This window comes from Carya illinoinensis, chromosome 14 (assembly GCF_018687715.1).
Source record: "Carya illinoinensis cultivar Pawnee chromosome 14, C.illinoinensisPawnee_v1, whole genome shotgun sequence".
NCBI classification, from domain to species: Eukaryota; Viridiplantae; Streptophyta; class Magnoliopsida; order Fagales; family Juglandaceae; genus Carya; species Carya illinoinensis.
The window spans coordinates 12,178,506-12,201,496 of record NC_056765.1 but is presented as its reverse complement, the minus strand read 5'-3'; the positions used below and the strand labels follow the sequence as shown (position 1 = coordinate 12,201,496).

Genomic DNA, 22,991 nt, shown 5'->3' with positions numbered 1-22,991 from the left:
CGTAATCAAAAAATGATGTATTTATAAAATTAAAAAAAGATTGAGTTGGAAACCCGATTTTTCTGGAAATACATTCGGTTCGGATAACTATTTAATCAGTCAAATAGAAATTCTTTAAATCGGGTCGGTTCGAAACTTGTGATTTTTCAATCAGGTCGGTCAGGTGAACAGTCCTACTAACAGCTTTATTAGTTGAGAAATATTTTTTACAGTCGATAAATGTAATCGACGTGTAATCGGCTATAAAAAAATAAATTAATACGGGACCTACATGAAAAAAAAAATTATTTTTATAACTTTTTTTTATTCATGTAGGTCTCCCTGAATATAAAAATTTTTTTTATAATTTTTTTTATTCATTCTACACATCCAACTGCACGCCGACTGCATTTACCGATTGTATGTAGCAAAACTCTTATTAGTTTGCTGTTTAGAGCCATATAACATTTGGTTGTACTCATTTTATTATTAAACAATAAAAACATTCACTAAGGGGATGTTTGGGTACAAAAGGTCTTTTAACCTATTTCATCTCATCTTATATAATCATTATAATTTTATTAAATTTTTATAAAAAATACAATAAATAATCTAATTTTTTTAAATTTTAAAACAATAATAATATTAAAAAATAATATTTTAAAAATATTTTATTTAACTTTTAATTTTTATTTCAACTTATTATTTAAATTCATCCTTATAATTCTTTGAGACTAATGCTGCTTGGCCTTCTATGAAGTAAGTTTTAGATGGCCTAATAGTAGTACTCAGTTTCTCTTATTACTCTATCTTAAATGAAGGTTAGTTATTTAAAATTGAAATTTTTTATATTTTTTATAAAGTGTTATACTAATTGTAAAATAATTATAAAAAAATTACAGCCGACCGCTGTATTATTACTCATCAAGTAGACATTTTACCCAATTTATTCCATCATAATTATAAGAATAATATTATATATAGTTTGTACAAATTTTTTAAAGAAAAGTATTAGGCATTAGGTCTGTGTCTCGTACTGTTTACGTGTAAAACCCATTTCTAAGAAATATTGACCTTGAATTTATCGTGGGGACTTTGGGACTCGAAGCTCAAGCTTTGAACGTGTCTGCCAATAGCTTTTTGGCCAAAATCCACTCTGCGTGGAGTTTAAACGCAAATTATTACTTTAGGACACGGGAGAGAATTGGCATTCAAATTTGAAATTCCAGGCAATTGTCAAATGGCCCGTGTTTTGTCCGCGTCCCTACTCGCAAAAATCCCTTCCCACCTTTCCCCCCCACTGCTTACTTTTCTTCCCCTCCCTCTTTGAAAGCTTCACTCATTCCTCGGTGTGTCAGTGTTTGTGTGAGAAAGACTGTGAAAGAGTGCGACAAAGCTTTCCCTTTTTTATTTCTTCAACCAGAGAGAGAGATGGAGAAGGAATCTATGGAGACTGAAGCCAAAGGGGTTCCAACGTACGGAGGCAGATACCTGCAGTACAACATTCTGGGAAACCTCTTTGAGGTCTCCGCCAAGTATATCCCTCCTATACATCCCGTCGGTCGCGGCGCATACGGCATCGTTTGGTAGTATTCCGCTCTCCTTTTCGGGCTTTTCCTTTTGTGTAGTAGAATCTCTATCTCTTTGCTGGTTGGGGATGGATATCTGTTTTGATTCTGCTTATAACTTTTTTTTGTGTTGGTGTTTCCTTGAGCTTCTTACTTCCGTCTTTTATGTGAAAAACAAAAAAACAAAAAAATAAAACGAAACGAAAATTGAGTATTGGGGAACAAAGTAGAATTTCAATCCTTTAGCTCCGTGTTCTTTGTTTGGATGGTAATCAAATTAAGGATGAATTTAAGTGAACGAGAATTAACTAGTTGGGTCAAGAGTGGGTGTTTACTTTTCATGCTACCAATTAAATAGATAAATTTAAGATTAAAACACAATCTGTCTGTTATTTATAGTTCCCTTGCATTTCTGAGCAGAGTTTTCGTTGATGTATGTTGTCAGAAAAAGATCGACTTGATTGTATTTAATTGGACGATGATAAATGTCAGTGTTAAAGCGCAACACTGGCTTCTTCCCTTCGTTTTTCCCCTTGTTGAATTATTTCAATTTCAATACCTTTGTAATGAAAACCCATGAATGTTGGTAGAATCACATATAATATATGTGGATGTTGTTCCAGTGGATCATTCTACTCGCTTTTCATGAGGTTATGCACAAAAGGTACATTCAAATCCTCTTCAGCTTGATTCCAGTGACAATGATATGGTGTGATTTTGAGTATTTAGCTAAAATATGAGAAGCGTACTTATTTCATGCTTGTGCACCTTCAGTGATCAGTTAGATGTTTATAAACCATTGGTAATGTTTCTTACTATCTCTGAATTTTACTTGTTATAATTGGGGGTGGTTGCCATTTTCTTATTGCAGCTGTGCGATAAATTCTGAGACCAAAGAAGAGGTTGCAATCAAGAAAATTGGAAATGCATTCGACAACAGGATTGATGCCAAAAGGACACTTCGAGAGATCAAACTCCTTTGCCACATGGACCATGAGAATGTAGTCACATGAATTTTTGTTGTCTATGGTCACATATCGTCTGCTGTCACTTATTCATGCAAAGTTTACAGTACCAATCATAGCATGTTGTTACAACAATGTTTCTCACAGCTATTTTGTTATATTTATTTGACATGGGTTTAATTTTGTGCATAGCACAATGTTATGATATGTAATTGCAAAGTCAGCAAAATGGAGTGCCGTAGAGGATATGTGCAATCCCCCATATACTTTTTTTTGCTGTGAGTAAGAACTAACCCACTGCATTGTTTCATTGTGCAGATTATCAAGATTAAGGACATCATAAGGCCACCAGAGAAGGAAAAGTTTAATGATGTGTATATTGTATATGAATTAATGGATACTGACCTCAATCAGATTATACGATCTAGCCAGGCTTTGACAGATGATCACTGTCAGGTAAGCAGTTCCCTTGACTGACGATCTAGCCAGGCTTTGAGAACTAGTGGTTCTTCGAAGTATCTAATCATGCTCTAGCTTGCTTTTTATGCATTATGTGTGCTAATATATGGAAAAATATTATAAGAAGAGTCTTGTATATTAAGCAAACTGACTCTGTATTTGCGGTAAACTCATGGGCACAAAGGATGAGAATTTGCTTTTCATTTAGGTTTCTGGCTTTTCTTTTGTTTGCTATTCTAGTTGAGTATTTGCTATTCCTAATTTCATATTGATACCTAGAGGTATACCTCTGAAGTGACCAATGTTGATGTTATTGTCAACTACTTGGAACATATCATGCATTTACTGAGCCCTTTAAAAGAAGATATTTCCATTGACATGTAATTTTCATGATTGTGCTAAAAAAATCGAGACCAGCATCCAGATAGTTGCATTAAGTCCTCAAATAATTAATTTACAGTGCCACTGGGGTAATGATGAAAACATTGTTGTGAAAAAGGATGAAGAATGAGTAATTCATTTACCTATTAAGCTCTCTCTCTCTCTCTCTCTCACGATTGGTTCTGTAGGGCTGATGAGGAAAAAAAATGCATCTTGAGGCATTAATGATTAATTCATATATCTGATAAACTCTCTCTGTCTCTGTCTATCTCTTCCTCACCGACCCACATATCATTGAAGGGGGAGAGGAGATGGGAGAGAAAGGAGAGGGGGAGGGAGGGGGGGGGGGGGGGGGTTGTCCTGGAAAAGCTACCTCAAATGTATTGTGGAAACTTGTTAGATCCAGTAAAACTGGTTTAAATAGAGATGCCATTATATGGATTAAAAAGCAGCTTCTTTAAATGCTTTTGCAGTATTTTCTGTATCAACTGCTGAGGGGATTGAAGTACATACATTCTGCAAACGTTTTGCACCGAGATTTGAAGCCAAGCAACCTGCTTCTCAATGCGAACTGTGACCTCAAGATTTGTGACTTTGGGCTTGCAAGAACTACCTCAGAGACAGATTTCATGACAGAATATGTTGTAACTCGATGGTACCGAGCCCCTGAATTGCTACTTAACTGTTCAGAATACACAGCAGCCATTGATATTTGGTCAGTTGGCTGTATTTTTCTGGAGATAATCAGAAGGGAGCCACTATTTCCTGGTAAAGACTATGTTCAGCAGTTAGGGCTTATAACTGAGGTACTTTGACTTTCCCTTTAACTCTTTGTGCGTCTTTAGATCCAATAGATGTGATATTCTTAAGTAGGTTGCAGTTATATACTTTGGGCATAATTTCAAGTGATGTCAGGACAAGTTGCATATCATTTGTGAATTATCAATCTTATAGTTGTCTTTATATATATTTTTTTATCATTGCCAAAACAGCTATTAGGTTCACCAGATGATTCAGATCTTGGATTTTTAAGAAGTGATAATGCTCGAAAGTATGTGAAGCAGCTCCCTCATTTTCCAAAGCAACCGTTTACAAAGAAGTTTCCAAATGTGTCCCCACTGGCAATAGATCTTGCAGAGAAAATGCTAGTCTTTGATCCATGCAAACGCATAACTGGTATTCCCCTAAACATTACTTGAATAAAATCCAATTTAATTCTTCTTTATTGCTTTGCTGATGAGGATATAAACTTTTCCTTTTTGTGGAAAATGTGAAGTTGAGGAAGCTCTGAATCACCCATACCTGTCCAGTCTTCATGAGATAAATGAGGAGCCCACTTGCCCTTCTCCTTTCAACTTTAGTTTTGAGCAGAAATCATTGGATGAGGAAGATATAAAGGAGCTCATATGGAGGGAGTCTTTGAACTTCAATCCAGATGACTTGCTGGAGTAAGCTTGGCAATACCTATCCTCTTTCCCCTAGTTTGGTTCACCAAAGTTCAAATTAAAAGATTGAGATTTTGGTTTGGAGTGAGAATATATATTACATGTAATAAACTTTAGTATAAGCAGAGCATTTAGGGAGATATCTTCTCCCCTCCATGTCTTGAGATGGTGGATTGGCAGTTTGTTCGCATTACCTTCTTTCCCCTTTCCAAGTAGGTGAATTGGCAGTAACCACTTAAGATTGGTATGCACGGAAGTAGTACAACCATCTCCATGTCTTGAGATGTTGTATTGGGAAGTTGCTGAATTCAGTGTTTACGGGAATCCAGTAGTCACTGTAGGTTGGTATGGATAAAAGAAGGCTATGTTCTCTGAGCCTTATTTCTTTTATGGCTGTGGCTTGTACATTGTAATCCAATTTTACTAAAAGAAAGGAGTTAAAACAATTTTAAAATAGGTACAGTACTTGAAACCATTCAATTGCTCTGTAATACCCCGAATCCCTGATGCCTGTCTGGAAGAAACTTCACATGTTTTAACAGAGACTACTTTCCAACCGCCCTAAAGAAATTTTGGGTTATGTTACCAGTATCTCACACCACATAACATACATATTTTATTTTTCAATTTTTCTTATTTTATTTCTGCACAGATAATTGAGTTGTTTTATTCATCATCTATACACAACATACTTGTCATGAGAAAGCCATTTGTTTTCCCTCCAAAATCATAGAAAACTAAGTCGGGGAGATTTGTGTGAAAGATATGAAACCAAAATGTGTGAACTTCAATGATTAGGTAAACGTAGTCCTCAAACCATGAAGAGAGCTTTACCATGGAAATAATCAATGAATGACTCACACCTGTAAGCAAAACAATACAGCGGTTCCACCTGCATGCACATATATATGAGAAATGGGATGGCTCCGTTTGTTTTAAAGGTACTAAAAACTCTAACAGAAATAGGCGCTAATAGCCATGGAAAGAAAAATCTGTTTGTAATTTGCAAGTCTCGTTTTTTACATATCAAACGCATTGTTGGTATTGAAGTATGACATGGTAAAGGAAAATGATCAACTTGTAATTCTTTTATAACTATTTTATAACTCTTTTTTTCTTTAAATGCCCTATTTGGATACAAGAAGGATTTCATCTCATTTCGTTTCATTATGATAACTTTATTAAATTTTTACATAAAATATATTAAACAATGCAATTTTTTCAAATTCTAAAATAATAATATTCAAAATAAATATTTTAACAAAATTTTATTAAAGTTTTAACTCTTATCTCAACTCACTATCTAAATGATAGCTAAATGTCTAGAAACAAGCTCTCGACTAAATCCAGAAGTTTATAAGCCCGTGGAAAAAAATTTCTCGTAAATGCACATTAAATAATTCAATGGCCAATTAAATTCTCTTAATCTGATAACTTTAAATGTACATAGTGGCTACTCAAAGTCTCAAATTGAGGAGGTTGGAGTTATAGGGCTTGCCCTAAAGTCCTATCTGACCACTACGCCACACCCCTTGGGGTTCCTTATGTCAACACATTCTAATATAAACAAGAAATCCCTAGGGGTTGGTTCAAGTGGTAAATGTCTTGGTTTTGGTGGTATATTCCCTTCAAGATCTAAGGTTTGAATCCTCTTGTATGCAAATAATTTCCAAGTCATTGGATTAAGAGATTTTCCCTTTGAATTATATTAGATATACTTGCGGGAAACACCTTGCCAAAAACCTATGCATCCTGGGATTAGTTGCGACGCTATTCTTAAATACCTGGTACCAATAAAAAGATATAGACATGATTTATTCACAAATATATTGCAAAAATGCATATTCACAAATGACATGACTTAGAGCATGTTTGGGGTTGTGGTGGAAATATTACTTTTAGCTTAAGGCTTATAACTTAGAGTTTAATGTAATAAGCTCTACTATTAAAAACCTATTTATTGTTTAGGATCCGTATGTCTAAAACATTTTTAAACATATTAGATTTGTTTAGAAACGAATTTAAAAAGCACTTTTTGAGGTAGAAATGCCACAAAATGGCATATATTTGATAGAAATCAAATATTATTATAAAATATCAAAGAAAATAGTCTAATAGATTTTTCAGTAATTATAATGAAAAAATTCTCTTTAGCGATGCATAATATAAAGAGCAATATAATCACGCTCAATATTGATAATATTTTCATTGGATATTTTTTATTGTTGTATGTTTGAGTAATCTTCTGCTTCTTCATTCTCCATGCTTCCTAAAGGTAGATAATTCTCATTGTCATCGTATGACTTGAACTCAATATCATTTAATGCATAAGTTTAAATAAAATTATAAATAGTCATAGATACCATGACATTTTTAACTTACTTATCATAAGAAAAATTTGGCATATGATCTAATATCTTCCATCTATTTTTTCAATTTCTAAATATTCTCTTAATAGTGCATATGAGCGACGAATGTGCATGATTAAATATTTCATGCATACCCATTAAAGGAAGGAGAGAGAAACGAGAGTGAGAGTTGTTGAGTTTAGAGGAATCCTAAAAGTTAAAATATGTAATTACTAAAAATTATAGAAGCATTTTCATCTTTTGATAAATTTATACCCACATTTTTCGGTATAATGAAAAGTACATTGGTGAAAAAGCATCAAATTCTCTAACGTAGTTTCTAACTTATTTAGTGCATGTTTAGAGTTGTGGTAGAAAATATTATTTTTAATTTAAAGTTTATAACTTAGAGCTTAATGCAATAAGCTCTACTATTAAAAAAGCTATTTATTGTTTGGGATCTGTATGTCTATAGCACTTTTAAACATATTAATTTATTTGGAAACAAATTTAAAAAGTACTTTTTAACATAAAAATGACATAAAAGGGCATATACTTGATAAAAATAAAATATTATAATAAAATAATAACAAAAATAGTCTAATAGATTTTTCAATAATTATAATGAAAAAGAAAATTTCTTCAACGATACATAAGTGATAGGAGAAAAGTGAAAAATATTGATGGGCAAAATCTTGAGTAGATTATACGAAAATAATAAAAAATATAGATTGGCAAAGTTTTCATTGTGCTAAAATGATGAGAGTCATTTCGTAATGTACATAGCACGATAAAATAGGGATTACTTTTTCTGAAGTACTTCTGACAAAAAGCATCACTTTGGTGCTTTTGTTGAAAAGTAATTTTTTGCTTTTTCTTAGTTTATAAGTACTTTAATGTAAAACTATAAAACGGATAAATTTTGTCATATAAATACTTTATACCGTTCTACCGCATTTTTTAGACTTCCCACCAGAATTCTAAACAGGCCCTTAGACCTAAAAAGTACTTCTATATGGAATATCTAAACATTTTATATTTATTATTAAAGGACTTTTAGTGCTATTTAAGCACTTTTCAAGACCTTCGACAATAATCTTAAACATAGCCTTAATATTATTAGAAATACTTTAGGATCCAAATTTGAATTTGTCTCTTAAATGTTATTTTTTTTACTTAGTAATTAAAAAAATATTTTTTAATAATGTTGTGAATTTTTTTATTTTTTAAAAAATATTTAAGAATATAAATAAATAAATCATTTTTATTTTTTTACCGGGGTTCTCGGGCTACACACCCCTCTAGTATTATAATTGCAACACTACAACGTGTTATACTTGGGGGTACGCGATTCATACTCCATCAACCCAGTCGGTCAGATCTATTTTTTGACTAACTCGTGTTCCTCGCGTGCGCGCCAGTGCCGGCACGAACCACGTGTCGCCAACCACCTTCGCAGTCTTTGTTCGCATCCCGACAACTTTGGCTTGGTGTTCTACAGCATTTACCTCAATCGAGATTTTACGGAGCGTGGTGACTATTTCTTGGCACCAAGCCAGAAAACATGGATCAGCTTCTTGTAGCCATTTCTCACTTTGTTTTTATTTTATTGCTGTGTATTAGCTTGTTTGGGATACTTGTAGTAGTCCCCTCTCTCAGGGTTAATTTGTACTATATTTTAGTTTTATTATAATGTTTATAATCTTGTCCATAAAAGAATAAAAGAAAGAAAACTTCTCTCTCTTGTTAGCTCTGAGAAACTCTTTGGCTTTGGTTTCTTTACTCATTTGTAGCTTCTGCTAAACCTATGATCCAATAAGAGGATAAACTCACTACAAGAAAATTAGATAATTATTGTCACTAATTTCTTATAAAAATGATTATTTTTTTATTAAAATGAGCTTGTTTTAATAAGAAATAGTTATTTTCGTATGAAATAAGTGATAATAACTGCTTAATTTTTTTGTAGTGACTATCACTACGAGACAGAACTTGAAACGGATGCTAGAGTTAGAACTGGACGACCACTTTGTTTTTTTGAGCCATATACCCACTTCAAAATTTAGATATTTTTCATCAAAATGAACTATTTTGGATAAGTAATCCAACATTATTTGCTGTAATTTGCCTTGAAATATTTTTGCCTTAATAGATGTTTATTAACTATTTTCCCCTCAATTTACTTGATCAGTTAGCTCGCAAGGTTTGTCTCCTTTTCATTAGTCTATTTCTATTTTAATAGAATAATAATATATACATGTGTATAACTTTTATGCATGTCATTTGTAAAAAAAATAGACTTCATTGTTCTTAATGGAATCTACTTCTTTAAGAAAAGTCTTGCTTGATATTCGTGCATTTAAGACTTGTCCTTACTTGTATTATGATCTTTTCTTGAAATTTAGAGATGAAGATACTCCAAGACCTTCATCGATTCCCTCTATTTTGCCTTGATGTGAGTTAGAATTCTCACCTTTCAAGACGATGATATGCTTTAAAAACAGGAAAACATCTCTACCAGACGATGATATGCTTTAAAAACAGGAAAACATCTCTACCAAACTACTCAATTCGATTCGCAAATCAATGGTATTTTCTCAAAGCCATACTTCTTTCAACTGGTGCCTTGATGAGCTTGTGAGAATTATGCAATGTGGAGACGGGTGTGGATAGCTTGTGTTGTACCAAAACTCTCTCAAATCCAAATATTAGCCCTATGTTTTGGTTAGAATGTAAATTAAATAATTAAAAAAAGGAGAGAAATACTTGGTTTAGAAATAGGATTTAAAAAAAATTGATTGTAAACACTTTTTTTATAAAATAGATTTGAATTATCTAATTTATAATTAACTTTTGTCAGACTTTTTGTAGATTAAAAATTTATCTATTTTTATCTGTTAAAATGATCATTTATTTTAAAAAGTTAAAAAAAAATTATTTATTCAATTTATATTACAATGGACTGACGAAATACTAAAAATATTTTTCAAAGAATCTGTTTATCACTTGTCTTCCAATCAGTTTAACACTAATCAAAACATAGTGATTAATGTGGCATCCGTAATTCTAACGATGGTTTTTTAGGTGTTATGTACAGTTTGGCTATGTATTTAACAATAGAAACGTTTTAATCATGAATATATTCTATAAAAATAAATTTATAAATTAATATTATTTGATGTGATATATTAGATTATTAAATTATTTTTATTATAAAATAGATCAAACATATCGTATAAAATTTTATCAGTTTATAAATTTATTTTCGTATAATCTCTTTATAAATACGTAATAATTCTTCTTAACAAAGGAAAAATTACTGTTTAGATTGCAAGAGTTTGCACCTTTCCAAATTACTGTTTAAGGAATATTAAGGATAGCTTTAGTGCATGTTTGAGATTGTAGTAGAAAATATAACTTATAAATTTAGGATTGATATCTTATAACTTAAATAATAAATTTTACTATTAAAAAGTTATTTAGTGTTTGATAATTATATGTTTAAAGTACTTTCAAACATCTTACGTTTATTTGAAAACAAATTAAAAAGTACATTTTGAGGTAGAAATGAAGATTATTTGAATTTTTAAAAATTATGATTATATTTTTAAAAATTTGAAAGTTGTAATTATCTTAAAGTTGTATGAATATATTCGTCCATTGACAGTCTTTTTAAACTTTGAATTATGTTCCACATTATCCTGAAAAGTACGTTTCCTCAAATGTATTTTTTAGTTTATTTGAGATTAAAAATAATTTAATGTATAATACTCAAACGATCTAATTTTTTTATTAAAGAGTTTTTAAGAATATTTAAATACTTTTTAAGACTCTTACCACAACTCCAAATAGCCCTTAATAAATATTTCAGATATTTTTTTTATTGAATTTTAAAATTCATTTTACTCTTTATGTTGATGTGGATTGTGTATTTAAAATAATAATAATAATAATAAATAAATAAATAAATATTGGCGGTCAATAATATGACATGTATCACTTTTTGATTGGGTGGGTCTACACCCACCGTTTTAGGTAGGGGTGGGCAGCGGGGCCCCGTTACCCGCTGCCCCGCCCCGTTCGCCCCGTCCCCGCATAGTGCGGGGCGGGGCATCCGCATCGTCAGGACCGGGGCCTGGCCCCCCGGCCCGTAAGCTGTAACCCATGCGGGGGCGGGGGACGGGGACGGACCCCCCCCGGTCCGTTTTTCCCCCGCCCCGTATCATATATAATATATATATAATATATATATAAGTTTAAGCCCCGTTGATTTCCCCTTCCCATTTCTTCTCTTCTGGTGTCTAACCGTGGCGTGGGCGTTGGTGGAAGGATGGCGTTGCAGAACCGTGGCGTGGGCGTTGGTGGCTGTTATGGCCTCTCGACGCAAGGGCATGGCTGTGGGCTACGGTGGCTGTTATGGCGTCGTGGCGTGGGCGTTGGTGGAAGGACGGCGTCGCAGAACCGTGGCGTGGGCGTTGGTGGCTGTTATGGCCTCTCGACGCAAGGGCGTGGCCGTGGGCTACGGTGGCTGTTATGGCGTCGAGGCGTGGGCGTGGGCTACAGTGGAGCGCACCATTTCAAGCAAGCTATGGGGGGAGAGAGGGAGAACGGTGTAGAGGGAAAATGGCAAAGAGAGAGAGAGAGAGAGAAGAAAAACAGAGAGAGAAGGGGGGTGCGGGGGGCCGGACGGACTGCCCCCCACCCCGTACCCCGTCATGCGGGACGGGGTACCCAGCCCCCTCACACCGGAGGCGGGGGACGGGGGGGATTTTCCCCATCCGCCCCATGCGGGGGCGGAGGGCGGGGGGGTGCCTACCCCGCACCGTATGGTGCGGGTAGCACCCCTAGTTTTAGGAGCTACCGTTAATTCTAATTATTTATTTTTCCTTTTCTTACATGTAATTTTTTAATACTTTTAAATATTTTTTTTAAAAAATAAAAAATTATAATATTATTAAAAAATATTTACTTAATTATTAAGTAAAAAGAAAATTTTAAAAATAAAATAAAAAATTTTAATGGTAACATCGAAAGCAGTAAGAATAGTATTTTTCTTAAAAAATTCGGTTCAAACAAGCAAAATCGATCGGATTGAACCGAATTTTAGACCGGTCAATCTCAGGCTCAAAATATGTGGACCGATGATATTCGATCTAGTCTCAGGGTGATAGGGTCTACAAATTTTAAACTGGATGAAATTCTATATATAGTTTTTTAAAATATTTTTATAATTTAATATATTATTTTTATATACTAATTATATAAGTTAATGATGTAATTTTTATCTAATTTATTATCATTTACTATATAAAATATAAAATAATATATACTATCAATTATAATAAATCATAAATCATGTGATAATTTATGTTATTATATGTAAATAGTTAATACATCATCTATTGATACATACTATACTATTTACACTTAATTAAAATAATTATGAATTTTTTTTAAATACCTAAATTGCAAGCAAGCATGAATAATTTGTGTACAATAAAATTATTTGATATTCCTTTTTCTTTTTTTCTTTTTTATAGTAAAACATTGTTTTATTCATTTACTAATGGACAATTACAACTTCTGACATGAAAAACACAAGCTAAATTATTAACATTTTCTTGTTCTCCAACTCACAAATTTCTTTGCGGTTGATAGAGTCTTATCCAATGCCTCCAGACTAACCGTCTGAGAGACATGCCTCAAACTAATTTTCTGAAAGATAAAACTCTGTCTCAAACCATCGTCTAGGACAACCCACACAACTTTCCCTCTCATGGAGTGAAATACAAACTCTACGGACCTTAAGTCCTAAAGATAATATTTCCTAATACTAACTAAAACAAACTAAATAAACGAAAATACATGAAAATTATTAAAAAAAAAAATACACAATACACAGAAAAAACTAAAGATACATAGACTAAAAAAAACACCTTGGATCCAGCCTAAACAAAAAAGGTCCAGCCTATTTGCAAGTGGAAAGGCCCCTTAGGTTTCATCTCTATTTTTGCCACCCCCTTCCTCTTTTTTCTTTCTTTTCCTAATGCTCCCTTTCCGTACGGTGCCCTCCAAGCAAGTGCAGAGAATGCCAAGTATAGAGAAAGCATTTCTTCTCCATAGCTTACGTCGGAATTCAAGCACCGCCTAGAGAATTACAACTGGACCTCCACTTTCTACCTGACAACCCACATTTCCTGTACTTTCTCTAGCACAAGATTTGCAAGTCGTGTTGTCCTAGTGCTCCCTTTCCGTACGGTGCCCTCCCTCCAAGCAAGTGCAGAGAACACCAAGTATAGAGAAAGCATTTCTTCTCCATAGCTCACGTCGGAATTCAAGCACCGCCTAGAGAATTACAACTGGACCTCCACTTTCAACCTAACAACCCACATTTCCTGTACTTTATCTAGCACAAGATCTGCAAGTCGTGTTGTCCTTGGACCTCTTTTTTCTCCGACATAAGATCCTTATTTCCTGCACATTCTCCGACACAAGGTTAGCAAGCTTTCCTATACATTTTCTCGCTAGACATCGCCCTGTCCCTGCCATAACTGAACAAAATATTATGTTTTTCTTAGCTGAAACAGAGAACCATTCATGTCTGCAAGAGCTTAGCCCTCTGTGTGGCACCGCAACGCCACTCACCCTAAGAGCAGAGGCCATCGTTGCTTCACCGACAGCAGGAGGCTGCCTCACTGCCGCCATTTACTACACGTTACTTGTGCGTGGGCCACTTCCCAGTAGCACCTTCCTCCTTCTCCATTTAAGTCAGTTTGATGGTAGTTCAAACTTCTTCGACGAGTAGGTACAGAATCAGAGAGGAGGTGAGAGGAAGACAGTGAAGTGGGGAGCAACGACTGGAGAAAGGAAGAGAGAGATGAAAGGTTACCTTGGCCGAACTCAAACTCCATCACAGATAGCCTTAGTTTCAAAACATCAAGCAAAACAAACCAAAGTAAAAGACTTGGAAAGGAAAGAGGAGGGAGGTAGGGAGGAGGTAAGTGGGAGCCTCTTGGGAGATTTTTCTTGTTGCCCAGATGACTAACACAAGAGGGGGGGTGAATTGAGTTGTATTAAAAAAATAACAATTATAAATCAAATATATAATATAAAATATAAACAAAATATGAAATAACAATAAATATAAAGAGTAAGGGTAAGAGAGAAACAAACTCAGTATGTTAACGAGGTTCGGCCCCACTGTCTACGTCCTCGCCTAAAGCTACCCCTTGAGGATTCTCAAATTCACTATTCAACCTCCTTCAGGTGGAGATAGAAACCTATTATACCTTTGAACAACACCGCTACAAAGGATCCGTGTAGAACACCCTCTACACTTGCAATCACCTTACACATGGTGATTCAACTATTTCCCGTGTAGAATACTTTCTACACGCACAAGGGTTATATACACCCTTTTTCTGATACAAGAGCTGATAGTGGGTAGGTTATCAAAAAACACTCCTCAATGAGTGAAATAAGAACAATACAGCGCAAACTATATCTCTCAAAATGAACGAGGATTAAGGCTCAATGCTTAGAGAAGAGAGAATGAAAGCTTTGAATGAATGTTGTATGCTCTTGGTGTTGTGAATGTGAAACTCTCAAATGATCTATTTATAGGCATATGAGACTTCATATTCAAATTTAAAAAGATTCACATGTCAAAGACAACATCATTCACTTTTTCAAAAAAATCAAACTTAATCTTTTACTTTTGGCATATGACAAAAGGAGCACACTTTCATTTTCAAAAAATTCAAACCTAATCTTTTACTTTTTGCATATGACAAAACGAGCACACTTTCCTTTTCAAACAATTCAAACCTAATCTTTTACTTTTTGTATATGACAAAAGGAGCACACTTTACTTTTCAAATTTTTCAAACAAAATCATATACCTTTTGCATAAGTCAAAAAAAGCATCAATCTCTTTTGAAAATATTCAAATAAAATATGCACATGTGAAAGATGACAATCAATCATCTTTAATATTTTCAAAGTTCAACCCTTTAATCAAGGCATGCACATGTAAAAGATGACAATCAATCATCTTTCAAAATTTTCAAATTTAATTTTCAAAAATATTCATGCACATGTGGAAAATGTATTTTAATGCTTTATGATAAAATATTAATTTTGAGCATTAATCCTAATTTCGAATTTTGAAGAGATTTACAACATTACTCTATAACTTTAATGTGAACTTGTTCCCTTCTTGCTCATGCTTGTTTCCTTGATGTGCTTGACTCCATTGTGTAGACAACTTGAGCTTAAGACTTCTTTATTCTTTGAATTCATTTGTTATCATCAAAATTTATGTGTAGATATATAATTACACAAATCTTGAAACATTGGGTTCAACATTTCTGTTTTAGGACTCTGGAGAGAGGTGAGAGCCTCTCCCTCTAAAACCCTAATCGTCAGAATGGCAATCGTTATTTGATATTTATTAACCATGCATAGAATGTATGACATTAATAATAATTATGTATACTAAAAAGTAAAATCTAAGTTAGTATGTAGTAACAATTGATTCTTTGATCTGCGTTTCCAAATTAAACTCCAAAACCCTTCACCTTAGATGAAAACCCTAGTGAGAGAAACTCTCTCTTCTCTCTAGAAAAGTTCAGGGAAAGCCGTTTGAGGGAGGTGGAGCTTCGGCTCCTCCCTCCCTCCTCCATCGTTTTCATTTTCTGTTTTGAGTTAACACTTTCCTCTGAGAATAAAAGCTGTTTGGCTGCGTTGATGTCCATTGAGAGACTGATGACCAGCCGTTTGTTGTCGAGTCCTTTTCCTTAACAAATCACCCGGCTGGGCGGAGATAGATTCCATGGTGGAGGTGAAGGTTTTCGGCTCCGAATGGCAGGTGTTCTTGATCGGTTGTTTTTGGTCTTTTGAGGGGGACGGTTTTGAGGTTTGAGGCGTGGGCTGGTCATGGAGCTTCCTCATGGAGATGGATTTAACATGCTGGCTGGGGTGCTTGTCTATGAGGTATAGAACTCTGTCTTTCCATGGAAAACAGAGGATTTTTGGGGACGCATCCCGAGATGCATGGAGGGGATAAAGCTTCTCTGGGGTGGATCTCGGGCGTAGCTCACGGCGGATGGCTTCACGCAGTCAAACGGTGGTTGATTTTTTTTTTCTACTTTTCTGCTTTCGGTTTGTTTCTTTCTGGTTTTTGGAGATCTCTGTTTGGATGTCGGTGTCTGTTGATTCGGGTGATTTGCTCCTGGAGATGAATTTTTACATGTTGGTTTGGGGTGTTTCCCGCGGGGTATAGGATCTCTGTTTTAACCATGGAAAACAGAGAGTGTTTTTTCGGGTTGTATGCCGAGCTGCATGGAGGTTTTAAAGGGGTTTTGGGGTGGAGTCCGGGTGTAACTCATGGCTGTCACTCCTTAGGATGATGGCTGGAAATCGTTTTCATTTTGGTTGTTTAGATCTGCAACAGAAATCTTTGTTTTCGTTTTGGTTGTTTAGATCTGCTAGATATGGTTTTTGGTTTGGGTGTCCGGAATAAGCCTCTCGGCGGCTCGATTGGTTTCGTCTCTATTTCCGTTTAGTCTAGTCGAAGTGGTGTAAGGATGGTTTTGGTGGTGTAAGGCTGGCGACGGTGACGGGGATGAAGCTGGCGACTGTTTGAGAAACCCTTGTGCAGGTGGTGGCTCAGTTTCGGTTCGCTAGTTGTCAGGATTCATTGTGCAGGAACGGCGTGGTGCAGGCTACTTGTGCGTGATGTAGCTGACAGATCTGTGTGCAGAAAGGGGCATACAGCATAGTGTCTTAATAGTTTTTGTTTTTTCAGTGTCTGTTATGGTTGCTTTTATTTTAGTTTTTAATTTTGTTGAAATAGGCAAGTACCTCTCCTCTTTTGAGGATGGAGTTTGTGAGTCATCTCCTCTTACAGAGGGTGAAGGTAAGATAGTTCCTCTTCTCTTTTAAAGGATGAGGATTATTTGTGTTGTTTTTCTCGCAGACGAGCCAAGATGGACATTTCTGTTTATCAGAGTCTTGCATCTCAGTATGGTGTCATCATTGGAGAGCTTAAAAGTTTTAGACATAGTCCGGCGTAATGAAAATTGTGTACGGGGGAGCGTACAACTGATGGGTAGTTGGCTTGTAATCGGGACTTGTTACCCGTGATTATTGGTCACAGCTGTAACTTCTTTCATTCAGTAATGAATTGAAGTCAATTTAAAAAAAAAAAAAAAGTTAGTATGTAGTAATTATCAATATTATAAATATAATTATAATAAAATATTCTTTTAATAAATTAGGTACATAATCCATATTAATAATTTACTTAATTTTAATTTAATAATTTAAATAAAATTTTTAATTAATTAATTTGAACAAAATATTTAAAAAATTATAAAATAATTAAGTTAGACCAAATGGATTGGCTGGACTAGACCGATGGTTACTGATCTGATTTGATTTCTATGAATGTTCGGTCCAGAGAAAATTAAGGGCCCATCACCGAACTGGACAAAACCAATTTAGAGACCTAGACAAAGGGATTAATTTAAAATATCACCATAAACATAAGTGCTTCGTTTTAAAATTTTTATATCGTAATAGGTGTTTAATAACTATCGTGGGCGGCGGTTATAGTGCAATGATATACCCAATACATTTTCACAATATATTTTACCCTAATATTAGAAAATGGAATATTTTTATAAAATAATATTACTTTTTAAAAATCTTTTATAAAAATATTTTTAATTAAAAATATAATTTTGTAAAATATTATGAAAATATTGCATGTAAATTATTTTTCTTGTCGAACAGAGATGAGTAAGCTAACCAACGATAGATAACTGCCATTAACGAGTCCTTGACCATTGACGAGGGAAAATTGATAAGGATACAACATTTTTTTTTTAAAGAACTATTATGTCTCTAAATAGATTTTATAAAAATAAATTAAATTTTTTATAAATCGATGTGGCTTTATATGATATGCCAGATCATCGAGGATAGCTACCACCATTTTATCTGATTGGAGAACGAACTTTGTACGTATTGGCATTAGAAGATAGGAGTAATGTTAGATATAAATTTTAAATAGATAAGTTTCATGCAAATCTTTTATAATTTCTTTTTTCACTTTTTCAAAATAGGGTCTATTTTTTTAATAAAAATGTGTGAAATATTTATCTATTTAAAATTTGTCCAAACCATTTCTACCAAGAAAATGCCGGTTGATGATATATGTTTTGTTGCTTGAACGTCCTTTCGGTAGGGGTGCTACCCGCATCATGCGGGGCGGGTGCACCCCTTCCCCGCACCCCGCCCCCGCATGATGCGGGGGATGAATATTTCATCCTGCACCCCGCCCCCATGAGGCGGGGGCGGGGCCCCCCGCTCCGGTGCCGGGCGGGGCGGGACTTCAAAAATCTCATATTTCAATAGGTTTAAAAAATTTTTTTGTGTCTAAAAATATTATTTTTAGACCCAAATTATTATATAATTAAATCTTAAATTAAAATTTATATATATAATAATAATTTAAAAACTAATAACATAAAAATTATGTTACTAATTTTTAAATTTGTTAAACTTGTTCACAAGAATCACAAGAGAGTTAGACTTGTTCATTACAAGCTTGCATATGCCATGGGCACCCTAGGCCTCATTTATATAGAACTCTAAGGCCATACAAGAGTTTTATTTGAGCAATGTGGGACTTACTGTTTTTTGTGAACAAGTTTAACAAATTGTAATATATTATATATATATATATATATACAATTTGTAAAATAAAAATATATATTTATAAATATAAAAAATATATATTTATAAATATAAATATAAAATGCGGGGCGGGGGAAAAGCGGGGTGGGGTTGAGCCCTGCGCACCCCCCGCCCCGGCATGTGCGGTGCGGGGTACCCCGTCTGCCCATGCGGAGGCGGGGCGGACGGGGGCGGGGTAGCGGGGGGCGGGCCCCCGCTGCCCACCCCTACCTTTCGGATAGCTCTAAAAATGAAGAAAAAATCTATGCTGGTTTGGAGGTTAAGAAGATTTTAGAATATTTGAGTTTATTTGTGAATAATAATAAATTAGATATTTGAATGAATTTTATGTATGAGTGTGAGTAGGGGTATAAAAAAAAATCGATAAACCGGTAAATCGGACTGGATGGACCAAACCGGTGGCATCGGTCCGGTCCTGAGGTTAGTTCGATCTGGTACCGGTTTTAGTTTTCTTAAAACCGGTCAAAATCGGTTCGGTTCTAATTTTTCTTTTTTTAAAACTGGACTGGACCGGACCAAACCGGTGGCATCGGTCCGATCCTAAAGTTAGTTCGGTTTGGTACCGGTTTTAGTTTTCTTAAAACCGATCAAAATTGGTCCGATTTCAAATTTTTCTTTTTCTAAAACCAGACTAGACCGATTTATATATATATTTTAATTTTTTATATTGTATATAATATTAATATATAACATATAACTATATATAAAATAATTTTGTATTATATAATAAATTATTAATTAATATAATATTAAATTTTAAAATTTTATATTATTTTATTTATTATATTAATAGTTATACTAATATTATATAGTGCATATTAATAATTATACTACGACTATATTACTATATATTATAATATATAATAATATATTATAATATATCATTATATTATATATTATAATGTACTACAATATATTATCACTATAATATTATAGAGTTGTAGGTAAAGATCTCTCATAGAATTGAGGGCAAAGAGAAATAGAGAAGGAGAGAGAAAAGAAAAATAAAAAAAAAAAGAAAATGAGTGAAAAGATAAAATAACGATAGAGATTTTTACTTATAGGAATTGTTGATGGAGATCTGTAATTTATGGCGGAGCGTTGCAAGGGAGGAGCCAACGGTTTATCCTAGTAAGAGAAAAGAATACACGAGACAGAAGTGGATTTTGTTGGGGCTTTGGAATGATGGAAATGTACAATCATTCCCCATGGGAAACTTCTGTACAGACTATAAAATATTTTCGTAAAATAGGAATTGGGATGTGGATAAGTTTTGGGCCAAAACCTTAAAATATTCTAAAAAATATAGGGATAAGTTTTATATGCATACTCCATTATGGATGCTCTAAAAGGTGGAAAAAATAAATAAATAAAGAAAGCCACGTGAGTAGTAAATGGGTGTAACCGGTCGTAAAGGTATGATATTTGCTTCTTTATTACTCCCCATCTATTCATAAAAAATTATTTAAAATATTTCGATATAAGGATATCTTATTATCTTAAAGATAAATGATACGCAAATGGATAGTAAAAGGGGTTAACTTTTTATTGCAGTAAATTAGTACTATTAGTCAAATTTGATAATTATTGTAACATGATCAAAAGGAATAATTTTTTTTTTTTTCACTTTCTACCGTGATTTGGTTGTAATAATTTTTAAGGACCATAATAAAAAAATATAATTGGTAGAATAGTATAATATAGTAAAATTATATAATTTAAAAAATTTTTAAAATTAAATTAATATTATTTTATTATTATATAAAGAATAAATGGATAATCCAATATGAATATTGAAAGTGAGGATGTTTTACCTATTCCATATATCACAAAATGGAACATGTTCTAAAATAGATATTTTAAGATTGGCGAGAAGTAGATGATACATGAATAAAATTAGCAATTACATGAGACTCTAAGGCCTAGTTTGGATAGTTAAAAACTCTCATCTTATCTTAATATTTGCAGTGTGGTAATATCTGATTATACATAAATAAGCAATAACATGTTTGATGTCAAAATTTTGAATCAAAGATTAATATGTAAACAGAAATATGCAAGTATTATTAAATTTCTAAAAAAGAATTTAGCTTTCTTCACCAGTCTTGTCCACACATTTTCCAATCAATTGTAATATCATCAATAATTTCAGTTGCTTAAATTTAGTGATGGTGAAAAGGAAAAATGCATTTGGGTCTTCCTCTTTGACTGAGAAATAATATAGGTGAGGACCTCAGTAATGTTTATTTCCTACTTGAGTTCCTAGAGTGATTAATATGGAGAAATAGTCATTCTGAAATTCTGATTGAGAACGTGTTAATTAGAGACTAAGTAATTGATGACCAACCAGCTTGTATTTATTGTCTACTATTTTCTTTTGGGGCCTCATGGAAAGTGAATGAAAATCACCTACGAATTTATTCTCAGAAACTTCTTTTGAGTTGGTGATTACCCCCAACCTCAAAAAATAATAATATTATTTTAAAAAAAAAAAAGAAAAGAAAGAAAGAGTATACATAGAAGTACTTGAAAACGTGTAAATATTGAGTTTGGCTGTGATTTGCATCAGTTTAGCTTCAAGACACCAAGGCCATCCTTATTATAATATACAAATAATATATGGTTTTGGGGGACTTTTTTGTTAATAAGAATCCCCATGTCTTCTTGTAGTAAGAGTATTTACATCCGGTGCCCCAAAGTACCGGATTCTCCATAATTTGAGATTTATTATAGAGTTTTGATCAAAATACCTCTATATTCGGATCCCTATTTTAGGGAAAAGATTTAGGGGATAATATGGGAACTCATTGTTCATCTTCTAAATCATTTTTTATCAATATTTTATTCTAATATATAAAATAAATATTTTTCCAATCATTTACACTTTCTCTCATACTCATATTTATTATAGTTTTAAATAATAATTTTAAAAATAATTTAATTAATTACGAAAATATAAAAAAATTAATTTAAAAATATTATCATATTCACAAAAAAATAATTTAAATTTTTGTTTAAAATATTCACTAGAGTAATAGTTCAAAATATAAGAAAAAATATTGAGTAGTTAAGTTTGTAAATAGAAGTGAGAGAAAAAAATAATAAAGAAAGAATAAAGAAATATTATTTTAATAGAATAGAGAAATGATAGGGAATGAGATGTATGCGATTTTTTAAAAATGAGTAAAATTTAGGAAAAAAAGTGAGGTTTTTAGTAAGAGTTTTAGTTCCAGTGAAGATGACAGTGAGCTTCGAATAGGGGACTCTTGAAGAAAATGCTCGTTCACTACATTTCTCATCATGGTGAGGGCAAATGGAATTTGGTAGCTAAATGTTCAGGTAATAGTAATGATTTCTATGCAAGATGGTGTGGTTTGGAAGTAAGATTTATTAGCTATTTTCATCACTGATATTTAAACAGAAATACGCAGTACGTGCATGATTATAATAGTCAACAAAAGCAAAGCGACAGAGTTTAATAACATCAGCACACGATGCTTGTAACACAAATAAATTCAAACCTCAGGCTGTTTTTTGGAGGGTCATTTTCTACATTTATAAAATTATGATTAAAAACTAAAGCATATATTGATTTTTCATAAAATTTTCTATATTTTCTTAGATGCATGTAGTTCCGCCATTGCTGGCTGGAGAACGTACTTTTCGAAGAATGTTGGCAGATATTCTTTGATTGCTTGAACGTCCTTCTGGGTACCCACCCAAAAAGAAAGCTTTGGACTGTGAATTAGAAAATCTGCTCCATCTGCATCCAAAAGCACGTAATTTAGATGGCTTCAAAATCCATTCACTTTGGAGTATAGACAAACACTGAACGGGTGTGAATGTGTGTGAAAGCGAGAAAACCAAAATTACACGGGATAACGCAATTTGCATTATTTTAAATTTATATAACGAAGCTGTCTGTCGAGGAAGGTAAGCTACCATGGCAGCCACTTCGTTGACGAAAAATGGACGGCTGGGATCGATGCAACATACCCTCCTCGCTCAGCATTGCAATTGACTGAGCACCACATGGAATTGTCAACGCACGAAGGCTTCAAAAGTCACAAGATTGCAGACAAC

At 33.6% G+C, this 22,991-nt stretch overlaps 1 protein-coding gene and 1 long non-coding RNA gene across 2 annotated transcripts; one reads left to right on the top strand and one right to left on the bottom strand.

The window, feature by feature from the left end:
- The first annotated feature begins 1,145 nt into the window (after window positions 1-1,145).
- LOC122294941 (mitogen-activated protein kinase homolog NTF6-like) lies at window positions 1,146-5,253 on the top strand. The gene is made up of 6 exons (XM_043103936.1): window positions 1,146-1,565; window positions 2,419-2,548; window positions 2,831-2,968; window positions 3,826-4,158; window positions 4,345-4,528; window positions 4,629-5,253. The coding sequence occupies exons 1-6, from the start codon at window positions 1,411-1,413 to the stop codon at window positions 4,802-4,804; spliced, it is 1,116 nt and encodes a 371-aa protein (XP_042959870.1). The 5' UTR covers window positions 1,146-1,410; the 3' UTR covers window positions 4,805-5,253.
- Window positions 5,254-22,365: 17,112 nt separating this feature from the next.
- Window positions 22,366-22,991, bottom strand: LOC122293231. The gene is made up of 2 exons (XR_006237214.1): window positions 22,851-22,991; window positions 22,366-22,671 (listed from the first exon to the last, which is right to left on the bottom strand). It is a non-coding gene; the product is annotated as an uncharacterized LOC122293231 (long non-coding RNA).

Bases quoted from the DNA above. Each gene is read 5' to 3' on its own strand.
- LOC122294941 (XM_043103936.1), top strand. From the start codon at position 1,411: ATGGAGAAGGAATCTATGGAGACTGAAGCCAAAGGGGTTCCAACGTAC. The intron at 2,969-3,825 runs GTAAGCAGTTCC...ATGCTTTTGCAG, and splicing joins TGACAGATGATCACTGTCAG to TATTTTCTGTATCAACTGCT. The intron at 4,159-4,344 runs GTACTTTGACTT...TTGCCAAAACAG, and splicing joins AGTTAGGGCTTATAACTGAG to CTATTAGGTTCACCAGATGA.